This window comes from Aulonocara stuartgranti (genome assembly GCF_965226115.1).
Source record: "Aulonocara stuartgranti genome assembly, chromosome: 14".
NCBI classification, from domain to species: Eukaryota; Metazoa; Chordata; class Actinopteri; order Cichliformes; family Cichlidae; genus Aulonocara; species Aulonocara stuartgranti.
This window is the reverse complement of record NC_138950.1, coordinates 1,405,289-1,417,500: the sequence shown is the minus strand read 5'-3', so window position 1 is coordinate 1,417,500 and position 12,212 is coordinate 1,405,289. Positions and strand designations below refer to the sequence as shown.

Below are 12,212 nucleotides of genomic sequence, written 5' to 3'. Positions count from 1 at the left end.
TGAAGAGCCGTTAATGTGATTCGTTTGTCTTTGGTTTCCTCTGAAATGACTTCAGTCACTCACGCGTGCTGTTTGTGACGCGTTCAGGCGACGTCTGTAAGTTATAGCGACAAAAAGGCAGGATCCACTCGTGTGTGTGTGTGTGTGTGTGTGTGTGTGTGTGTGTGTGTGTGTGTGTGTGTGTGTGTGTGTGTGTGAGCGCCATGTTCATTAAACACTGAGTTACCAATCAGAGGGCTGGATTCCCCTCTGAGGTTTGTCCTGGTCTGTCCTTTTCCTTGTCTCCTTGCACTCTATTTCATTTCCTTGTCACTTTTCCTCTGCTGTTTTTTTCTTTTCTTCTCTCGTTTCCTTGTCTCCTTGTTTCCTTTCAATTTCCTCTCTCTCTTTTTGCTTCATGTCCTCTACCTTGTTTCCTCTTCCTTTCTTACCCTTCCTTGTTTCCTCAGCAGCTCTTTGTTTTCTATGCTTTTTCAATTGTTTCCTCGCCTCATCCCCTTGTCCTCCCTCTCTTCCTCTTTTTACACTCTTCTTAGGTCTCCTTCTTGTCTTGTCTCCTTGTTTCCTACTTCTTTTCATTCCCCTTTCCCAGGTTCTTCTTTCATTTACTTCTTTTTCCTTTTTCCCTTTTGTCTCCTTGTTTCCTCTCCTTTAAACTTACATTTACTCTTTTATTCTATCCTTTTATCCTTACTCCCTTCTCTAGATTTGCTTTCCTATTTCCTTTTCGTTCCCTGTCTCCTCTACCTCTGTTGTTTCCTCATCTCCTCGTCCTCTTTGGTCTTATCCCCCCCCAAACACACACACTTGCTGTTATAATCTCCTCTCCCCTTGCATTTGTTCGTGTCTCCTTGTCTCCTTCATCCTGTCTGTTCTTGGCTCCTTGCTTTGACTTTTGAGTTGTTCTCTGTCGCTCTCCCAGAATCCCGCGGTGGAGATGCACGATGTGTGCTGACCTGCTAATTATGTGGACGACAGAAACCTGTGTGTGTGTGTGTGTCACACACACCTGCTGTGTTTCTGCTCATTGATTAGTCCAGACTGACAGACAAATTCACCTCCAGCCGAGTGTCTGATTGGTCAGCCTGCAGCGAGGTGTTTTAGTGGTCCGCTCCCCCGGGGGGTGTCGGTGTGACGCTGAGCCCCACCACACCTGCACCAGCTGGACCTTTGAACCCATTAAGGGAGCAATTCACACATATTTCCACGCTTATTATGGGAGGAAGGCGAGGACGGGAACAACGACAGAGTCAACCTGACATTAAACATAAGGAAATTTCCATCAGTGCGGGATTTAAAAACCAGGAAGTTCCAACACCATGCCATAAAATTAAAAAATCTCATACACTTTAAATTCAGGGGGTCAGCACTCACCTTTCCTCACCTGCTCCACCCACTCCCACTTCCCCATCCTCCAGTCAGAACCTCTCAGTGCAAAGAACGGAGACTGTGTTGAAACAATGTGAACGTTGCACAGGAAACACAATACTACCAAAAGTATTCACTCACTCATCCAAATCATTGAATTCAGGTGTTCCAGCCGCTTCCATGGCCACAGGTGTAGGTGTGCAGACTGCTTCTACTAATGTTTGTGCGACAGTGTTCAGCTATCAGCATCTTCTTCTCTGAATTTCAGCTGTAGTCAGCTGAGGAGCTGGCAGGATGTGACTCCACGAGCAACATGTTCCCTCTTCTCTCTTTCAAAATAAAACTACAGGAATTTACGGTGTTCTGAGAGAAGAATGGAAACGTGGTCGTTTTGAAGCTTTGAGCTTGTATTTAACGTTCCTCACACACATGCAGAGATGGGCAGTAACGCGTTACTTGTTACTTGTAACGCGTTACTGTAATCTGATTACTTTTTTCAAGTAACGAGTAAAGTAAGGGATTACTATTGCAAAAACGGTAATTGGATTACCGTTACTTTCCCGTAGGAACGCTGCGTTACTGCGCTACTAAAACCGTGATTTTTTGCGAGAATGTCTCACGACAGTGACGTAAGCGAGTGCGCCGTTCGTGACAACAGCTGTGTGCAGATCAACAATGGATCATATATCGAGTGCAGAGAGAGTATGAGCGTGCAGCGTTTAAAGCGTGGAAGTACTGACCTTACTTTGAGTTTGATTCCATAAAAAGTGACAAAAACATTAGTGTCCGCTGTGCGTGGGAAGAAAACTTCTTTTTACAGCGAAAAAACCCCTAAACTTCCAACAAGCACCGAGTAGCTACGACGTAATGGGAAACTCACAGAGAAACTCGCGGATTCTTCCACTGACCGCGGCACACCTGCACCAGGGTAAACCTCCGCCTGCCCCACTCCTGCTTTACAGGTGAAAATAGAGCAACAGGACCGCTGAGTCTTTGACTTTATTTATTTTCTGCTGTGTTTTACTTGCATCTATTTGAAAGACTGAGTGTAAACACAAAAAATATTTTATTTTATGAGCTGGAATGTGCAGAAAATAGGTTTAAATGTTAAACTAATTTATTCAACTCAGAGAATGTTGCATATAATTAAATGTTTGCTTGATGCATAAAGTTAAAAGATTAAAACTAATAAAACAAGTTTTAAAAAGATGCTTTTCCATTTGATTACATTTATATGATGGATTATGCAGAAAAAGTAGAATTGGGCTGAAAGATCTATCACTTTATCACCTACTCAGGTTGTAAATCGTGCTTTTAAAAAGCAACTAAGTAACTAAGTAATTAATTACTTTTGAAAATAAGTAATCAGTAAAGTAACGGGATTACTTTTTTGGGGAAGTAATCAGTAATTAGTTACTGATTACTTTTTTCAAGTAACTTGACCAACACTGCACACATGCAAAGGTGAGTTTGGCAAAGTGTTTAGAAATCATCTTCAGGTAAGTGTGGTTCAGGTTCTCTCTGTGCTTTGCTGGACAGCTAGCTGAGCGGCTAGCCTTTACTTGTTGCTAACTCAACTTTTTACATCAGGTTTGTAGGGACGGTTGACTTTTCCAGGTCTCATTGGAATTAAAAACAAAGTCCATAAAGTGCCTTAGCTGTAACACAGACTGCATGAAAGCTAGGCCAATTATTTCTGAAGCAACAGATAAGAGAAAGTCTTACTGCTAAAACATGTTTCCACTCACACCGAATGACCGGGGGGGGGGGGGGGGGGGGGTCTCATTTCTGTTATTTAAAATGATAATAGAGTCAAGTGAGTGAATGACTCCATGCTTCTATTCCTACAGGTTATCCAGATCATGGTGGCAGCTGTCAGAGCTGCACAGGCTTCCCTCTCCACTTCCTCCAGCTCTTCCAGGGTGACAACAAGGCATTCCCAAGCCAGCTGAGAGATGTAATCTCTGCAGCACGTCCTGGTTCTGCCCCAGGGCCTCTCCTGCTGTGCCTGGCGACTCACCTAGGGTTGCAAAGCAGCTTGCAGAGGCAGTGGTAGACAGGCTAAAGCATGATTTATGGATGATTATAAGCAGAGGCTCTGGAGACGAGCTTATGTGGAGTCCAATTAAAAACCACAAACTCATAGCTGGATGCATGCACGCTGAATGCTGATTGGTTGAAGGGTCAAAATATGAAGTGTGGCTGCAGTGAAGAGTTTCCACACTCAGCATCACTGAGAGATGTTCTTTAGCCTTTAATGTTATTTTAATGTTCTAAGGACCTGAAACACCAACAACATGCATGCATGAGTCTGCACAGCTCGCTGTAGCACCTGCAGATTACTGACCTGCAGCCGTGCACGTCGCGCTTCTGCGGCCGAGCTTCTCTTCACAGCTGAGCTCTGCGAACACACTGAATGTATCAGCTGGAGTTAATACTGCACAGCGGTCGGGGGAAATCATTTGCATCATATTTATGTGAGAGCAGAGATGAATCAGCCTCGCGAGTCTGTAAGTTGCTGTTCCACAGGGCACGGGTTCACACGGCGTGCAGGAAGTGAAGACCTGAATTTATTTATCCAATGTTTCCGAGCTGGGATGTTCTGATGCTCAGTGCAGGCTGTTTAAATGTGTATGAGGTCGGTTCATTGTGCTGTCGCACACATGACAATATCTGATTTGTTGTTTTTTATTGTGTCTGAATAATTTCGCCTGAGCAGACATGCAAATAAAATCAGGGACACGATGCTCCAAATTGAGACTGTGCAGAAGGAAGCAGACGAATCGCAGCAGGCCGTTAATCCACAGATCGCCGCCTCGCTCTGTCTCTCCGTCGGGCTGTCGTCCTCTAACTCGCACCAACAGGCCGAACCAATCAGCTGTCACGACAGGAAGCCGCTGTGGTCCGAACACTCACAGAGGCTTTTCTCCGTGACCGCGTTGGACAGGTGTGGAAAGTGTCCTGTCGGTCGCCGTTAGCATTCTGACAGCTGAAGCTTTCGGCACGCACTCCTGCGAGGCGTGCTGGACATATCGATGACAGACGACCTCTGGAGGTCAGAAGATCTTCATGTGTTTGTGCATCTCTGTCATAAAGCTGAAGTCTTTCTTTGTTGTTGTCCTGAACTTCCTGCCCTGAAGACTTGAATCCATATGAGATCCTCATCACCTCGTAGGAGTCAGGATGCTCTGTGAAATAAATGCAGTGATTTTATCATAAATTATATTTTATTCATAACAGAACATAAGAACATAACAAATGTGGAAACTGGAAACAACAGACATCTCTTGGTTTTGGGGGGGTGATAAAAATATGAGCTCCTTGTGAACATGATGGCAGCGACACGTCTGTAAAAGTAGGACAGGTCCATGTTTGCTCTCTAACACCAGTCTGTGACGGTCTGCTTCGTGCTCTCGTTGCTTTCACGAAGCTCCAGATGTTGTCAGCTGGTCAGAGGTCTGCTCCTCTGCTTTAGTCTGAGTTTGGATGGATCTGACCTGTATGGAAGCCCGTTTCTAGTATCCATAACTCGAAATTTCGACTTATTAACTCGAAATTTCAAGAAATATAACTCAAAATTTCGAGTTACTTTTCTCAAAATTTCGAGTTAGCTCTGCCAATCAAAAATCTACGTGAATGAGGTCGCTTTCTTGTTACCTGGAAGCATATGGCGCAGAGGAACGCGCACTCAAAAACGGATCCCAACAAATTGGCGCTTTCATGAGTACGTTTGCTGACAGAGACTCCTCCAGGTTCTCTGAGATGCCGATGGTGACGTGCTGTGGATGTTCACAGATGGTGGATGTCTGCCCGTCTTTACACCAGAGAAACTCCGCCTCTCTAAGATGCTCATTTTATACCCGATCACGTGACTGACCTGCTGCCAGATGTTTCTGTTTAGCATCACTTACTTTTCCAGACTTTTGTTGACCTGTCTCGACTTTTTTGAGACTTTTACTAACATATAATTCAAAATGAGTTTATTATGAGTGTGGGTGTGATCGGTTTCCTCTCGTGCTTGGATCAGAGCTCAGCTCTCGTCAGACAGATGCAGCTTCAAATGCTGCTGCGACCTTTTCAGAGCGTTTGATGAACAATAACAAACACACTGGATGTGTTTGTGTCATTTCTGAAATGTTAGCATCATTTTTAGTCCTGCTCCAAAGTTTGGGGTCACTGAGAAACGTCCTTGTTTTTGAAAGAAAAGCACATTTGCTTTCACTTAAAACAACATTAAATTAATCAGAAATGCTCTGACAATTAGTGATTAATGAAATTATTAAAGATGAACAACAGTAATACCTGCGTAGGCGTAGAACGGCTCTTTTCCAGCAAATGTCACTGCAGAGCTTCAGCAGCACACGTGTGAGGAGACGGGCTGACTGCAGTCATGTGAGCGCCGCTGCAAACACACTCAACGAAGCTTAAAGCAGCGAAAATGTCCTTGACGTGGGTCAGAGTGTGTCAGGCTTCGGTCCAGGCAGGTCAGCGTCCCGATCGATAGATTTCCAGCCGATCAGCTGATCTCCAACAATGACGCCGTGGAGCTCCGACCTCGGCCCTGTCAGTCCAAACACCGACTCGTTATGAAGAAGCAGCTGACTCACTGTGTTACTGTGCTGTGTTTCATCTTCCTTCATTCACGCCAACCTGGCCCCGCCCCTCCCTGAGCCTGGTTCTGCCAGAGGTTTCTTCCTGTTAAAGGGGAGTTTTTCCTTCCCACTGTTGCCAAGTGGTCCAGGCCCTGGTCATATGCAATGTGAGTGTATTAAACAGCGGTGGCTGTGTGTGCACGGCCATGTTTCAGGTTTTTCTGCTGCAGTATTAAAAGAGGAAAACGAGGCTGTGAGGGGAGCAGCAAACAGCAGGACACTGTTGGTGGGAAGAGCCTCGCTGCTGCGACTGAAGCTTCGTTACTGAGACTCCCACAGGTCTGAGCACATTAGGACCTCGACAGGGGTCAAACGTGAGCTCGCAGTCACAACGGACCAAAGAGCCGCTTGAGCTCTGCAAATAACCCCAAACGCAAAAATGAGCCCATGAAATGAACATGTTTCCTCTGCCTGTACGTCTGCACTGCATCACGTCAGCGTCGGATCAGCTCTCACACGAAACTAAAGTAAAACAGCCTCAAAGCCGCGACGCACGAGCTCATCGCATGTCAGCTGACTTACAGGCACAAACTGTACCACACAGATTTCAATAACCACTCAGCTGTGCGTGTCAACAGGTAAATGGTTTTTCATTGACAGACCTGCAGGCAGCAGCACAATGATGCGCTCGATGTGAGGAGGGCGGAATAATTATTTCAAACCAGAGCTGATGCTTCACTGAGCACACGACATTTATCAGCAAATTGAGTCAGAGATGGAAGAACGAGAAGAAAGAGACGTGGCAAGAACAGTTACCTCACGCTCACCTGGACCCTAAAAATAATCAAATCAAATAAGCATCAGCCAGAGCATCATCCTGCCCCTTCACCTGCTCGCCATCTCACCAACACACGACTGCTCAGTGAAACAATCAGTAAAGCTAGACTGAAGTAAAAATGAAAACTGGCTTACAAAACTACTTAAACTGAAGTAAAAATGCCCAGAAAATGTCTTCAGCTTTAGTCTCTACCAAGCAGCTGCAATTCCTTCAATGTCCAGCAGAGGCAGCAGTGAGTCAGCCGCAAAGACATGTTAATAAACCCGTTTACAGTCTGTCCATCCATCTGTTTGCTCCTTTTCAGGGTCGCTGGAGCCTATCCCCGCTGTCTCAGGGTGAGAGGAGGGGTACACCCTGGACAGGTTGCCAGTCTGTCGTGTTTTGTGTTTACTGTGATAGAATAGAATAGAATAGAATAGAATAGAATAGAATAGAATAGAATAAACCTTTATTATCCCACAGATGAGAAATCTCGGTGTTACAGAGCTCTTACAGCACGGGAAAAGAAAATATAACAGGAGGACACAGGGTGGTCCTATATGCAGGTAACAATGTACAGAATACAGTAAACAAACAGGCTGGTGAGTAAGACGACCAGAACCATGTTAAGCTGCATCATAGAGTCTCGCTCCTTCCTACACTGAAATGAAGTGGACTGTGAAGTGGGGTGCACCCCCAAAACCAAGTGAACAACACGTTCAGCCATTTATGTTCACAGTGTGTTCACAGAAATACCTCAGGATTCATGACGACATCATCACACATCATCTGTTTAAGCTCACGGGCGCTCGCTGCGCCGACACAGGAGGAGCAAACGTCAGCGATGCAGGCAGAGGAGGCTCTCTCCACAAAGTTTCACCTCCTGTTTACTCTCTGAGCTCCTCTCTGCCCCCCCAGTCCTTTGGTGGAAGTGTCCAGATTTCACGGACACTTCCTGTCGATCACACAGCATCAGTGACTTTAATAACGCGGCTCATGGTTCTGTCTCTTCGTTGACGTTTGTTTCAGGCAACCTTATTTGACAACAGCACGATCAAACTGGAAATTCTGGCCCCATTTGGTCCCCTGTGACAACATTCTGGACACGCCCCTGTGCTAAATCTGATCATGTGACCGCCTCCTGTCCGCGAGCCTCCGGCTGAGAAACAAAGTGAGTGGGAGGGAAGGAGGGGAGGAGGGGAGGAATTTGAAACCGGCTCATTTCACTAACAATCATCATCATCATCATCAGTCACCCCCCTCCACCCATCACCAAACCCACCCCACCGTCCTGGGCAATGACGTCAGCGGGGCTTTAAAAGAGCCGCCGTGACGGGACAGAAGCAGAAGATCCTCCGAGCCGCAGACAGACACACACGTGACGAAGATGAACTCCTCCTCGCGCCTCCGCTGCCTCCTCCTGCTGCTCGTCTCCCTCACCGCCTCCATCAGCTGCACCTCCGCCGCGCAGAGAGACTCCAAACTCCGCCTGTTGCTGCACCGGACGCCGCTGCTGGGCTCCAAACAGGTCCGACACGCGCACACGCACGCGCACACACGCACCCATTTCATTTGATTTCAAAAAATCTGTTTGAACTTTAATTGGAGTCTAAAAAGTTTGAAAATGATTTTCTGTGAAAGTTTTGTAGAAAAATGAAAAACTGCAGGAAAAAGTTTGAATGTATTAAATGTAATGAAACTGTAAAGGTGGAGGAAACATCACTGAGTGCAGACAAGGCTGAATATTGTCTTTATGAATGAACAGCCATAAACAAATGTACCAGATAACCAGGAAGCAGCTCCTTTAATGAAAAACACAGAAACCTGCAGCTGGTGTAAAAATCACAGCGGTTTGTTCTCTGTGAACGTTTGAGGGCTTCAGCTCTGATTTCAGCTCTGTTCACTCCTATCAAAGAAATCAGAGGCTGAAAACATCATCATCATCATCATCATCACTGAATAAAATCAGACAGGAAGCAAAAGGATGCAAATAAAAGCTTCAGTCTTTATTAAAAACCCTGAGGCTTTAAATCCAGAGAAACGTTTCCCTCCATCACAGAGCGCTTCAGCTTCACTTTAACTACACACGTCCTGAACCAGTCTAATACCTGACAAACGAGCTGAAATCACACCTTCTCGGTCTGTGAGGGCTTCTTTTATTTCTTCGTCGTGACCTGCGTGAAGCTCTCCTGACGATGACGAGAGGGCGAGGAAAGGTTTGTTTGGCGGCTGTAAATCAGCCGATGATTCATCTGCTCATCGCTCCTTTGTGGATTCTTTATGGTCGAGTCTGGAAAGCCCGAGCGACCGATGAAGACAACGTTACTGCTGTGTGATGTTTCAGACGCTTTCAGCAGCCACTCGCGTCGTGACTTCGGTCAGACACGAGGTGAACGTTCTGAAGAAGCTCAAACAGCTTCTTCTTCCATCAGTGAAGGTTTGCAGCAGAGATCATGCAGGACTGTGACACTCTGCTGCAGGCGCTCAGCTCTTGCATCCACATCTCGACTGACGTTTCCACCTCGGCTCCACATCAGCTGCTTCTTCTGCAGCTCGACTTTCACCCATAAACATGTGAACACAGCCTCCATCTCTTTACATAGAACGGTCATTTCATCTCAGTGTTATTCGTACAGCACCGGTTCACACTGTAGGCTAAAGACTCTACAGCAAGAATCAGACGACCCGCGGCGACAGTGGGAAGGAAAGGAGAGAGAGATGGGCAGAGAGGACAAAACTAAAATGTGATGACACACAGCAGGTAGAGATCAGTGCAGACGGTTGGTGTTCAGAGAAGGGCGCGGCATGCTTTTTGAGTAAAACGGAGGATGTGGTTCCTCTCTGCAGCACCGTGACGCCATGAAGACGCCACGCAGACAGGAAACACGACGGCGTCTGACCTCTGCAGACTCACAAACACTCAGAAACTATGACATAAAACCTCTTTTTCTGTTTTGATGTGTGCAGTTTTCTTCAGCATCCCACAAACTGCTCAGCAGGAAGTGAAGGAGTCACAGCTCACCCTTTCACAATAAAGCTTGAGAGTTTTCAGAGCAGGGCTGCACGCTCCAAACTTAGTTTGTGGTTTTCTGCCCCCTGGAGGTTTAAGTGTGTTAGCATCTTTCGCTGATTGGCTTCAACCTCGAGATATCCTGCAGGTCACGGCGATGTGTTTAGAGGAATCGTCTTTGGAACAACTTTACAGATTACTGTGAAAAGTCTTTAGTTACATTAGATGTTTTCAAAACACAACTCGTAAAATCTTTAAGGAAAAAGTCAAAAACATGTTTAAACTAAAACTTTAATATTTATCCACCAAATAACAACTGAACGCGTGTTGTTACAGCCGGTGTTTCAGCGACACGCTCGAACCTCAGAGAGAAATCAAAACAGCGAAACAAATTTGTCTGTTCAGAAATGTCAATAACTAATTTCACCCACATAATAAATTGTTTGTTTGTGAAACAGTAAATACAAATGAATGGATAATGCAAATATTTTGCTATTAGCATTGAAAACTATACCTTGATCATTTTTCAAAACTACTTATAAAAAAAATTCACTTATAATAAAACAAAACCATTTATAAAAATTTCATTATTATTTCATTTAATTCTCCTCAGGAAAGAATTTATAGTAATATATGAATTAGATTTCAAACAAACATAAACTCACAAAGAAAAAACTTCTGAACATCAGAAGCTAAATTTATTTAAACTAAATCATCATGATCACGATTTATTTTATAAAATTTGTTTTGTTTTTTCACAGTGTTACTACTGTCAGTCAGTTTGTAATTATACATTAAACACAAATAACTTCATTAAATCACAAAATAAATGTCATTTTATTATGTTGTGCAAAAAGTAAAATCTTCACTTTATCAATTTTGTTTTTACTACTGAATCTGGGTGATGTCACAGACAGGAGATGTCCCTATATGGTCATCTCTGGCACCAAAGCCCCGCCCACCACCTATTTAAAACAGTTAGACGGTGGGAGATAAAGATCATGCAAAGCTCCCCTCCCCCCTCCCTCACAGAGTAAAAACAGGAACTTCGTTTCACTTTAAGCAGCCGACGCTGAGCTTTGTTGGGCTCCTCACGTTCCCGCACTGAGTTATTCGTGTGTTTTTCATCTTGACGTGTTTTCAGGACATGTCGCGGACCTCGCTGGCAGAGCTGCTCCTCTCTGACCTCCTGCAGGTGGAGAACGAGGCTCTGGAAGAGGAGAACTTCCCTCTGTCCGACGGTGAACCCGAAGACATCCGCGTCGACCTGGAGCGCGCCGCCGGCAGCGGCCCGCTGCTCGCCCCCCGAGAGAGGAAAGCCGGCTGCAAGAACTTCTTCTGGAAGACCTTCACATCCTGCTGAGAGCCTCCTGCTCCTCCTGCTGTACAGAAACACGAGACTGTCGTGATTAGTTTGGATGAAGTGTTTTGATTTCTCTGAGCTGATTCTTTCCGAATGTAAACTTGATGAAACTATTTTTAATTGTTGGTTTGAATAAAATCAGTTTGAGACAAACACTCGACCCCGTCTGCTGCTCGGGGGGTAAACACCTTCATCACGATGAAGAACTGCAGATTTTATGAAGCTGATTAATGCTGGTGCCGGGGAGGGAGGGCTGAACAATAAAATAACTTTAATGATGGTTAATAAAGAGAGGAAGTGGCTCCATAGCAACCACAGGGAGGAATATTTAATCAAACTGAGATAACAAATCAGATCATAAGTTTCCATTTTATTGATCCTCAGAGGCTGGACTGAACATCACAGCAGAGAAATCAATAAAAATCACCTGTGCAGATGTTCAGGCCATAAGTATGTGGACACGTGTGCACTGACACGGAGGAGACGGGGGGCTGTGGGCTTTCTTCACCACAGAAATCAATCGCTTCGCTCAAAAAAGCACATTTCAAAGCCAAACACAATAAGTAGAAAAAGCGACATTTGTGCATGTTTTTTCCAGTTTTAACTTTTCATTTTTTGCACATTTTTAATTTTAGGCTGTGAAACATTTCAACACAGAATGACCAAATAACAGAACCTCGGGTTTATATCAGCTACATGTTTCAGTGTCCTCCCGTTAGCGCTCGCACAAAGCTTCTGTTCTTCTTTGTCAAAGACAGATGATCACATCTGTCAACCTTCCCGCAGCGCTGGCGACATGTCCCCGAGCACGCCTGAACGCAAGGATTTGGTTTTGGCATTGGTGGGGACGGATGATTCAACCATCGAACTCTGCCCCGTTTCTTTTCTTTTTTCCATTTTGTCTTTGCTTCTTGATAAAAGGAGAAGTATACTTGCCTACACATGCTATTCTACCTGCTTTTAAACCGTTACAATTCATAGTTTTATATGTGAATTATATAATGTTAAATTCCTATTAAACAAATGACTGACTAAGTATTTTAGGCTTTAGTTTACTTCCAT

The 12,212-nt window shown here is 44.9% G+C and overlaps 1 protein-coding gene across 1 annotated transcript; it reads left to right on the top strand.

Annotated features, from left to right (window-relative positions):
* The first annotated feature begins 8,015 nt into the window (after positions 1-8,015).
* On the top strand, positions 8,016-11,292 carry sst1.1 (somatostatin 1, tandem duplicate 1). Its single transcript, XM_082502425.1, has 2 exons — positions 8,016-8,305; positions 10,932-11,292. Exons 1-2 carry the CDS (start codon positions 8,165-8,167, stop codon positions 11,148-11,150), a joined length of 360 nt encoding a protein of 119 aa, XP_082358551.1. The 5' UTR covers positions 8,016-8,164; the 3' UTR covers positions 11,151-11,292.
* Positions 11,293-12,212: the final 920 nt, after the last annotated feature.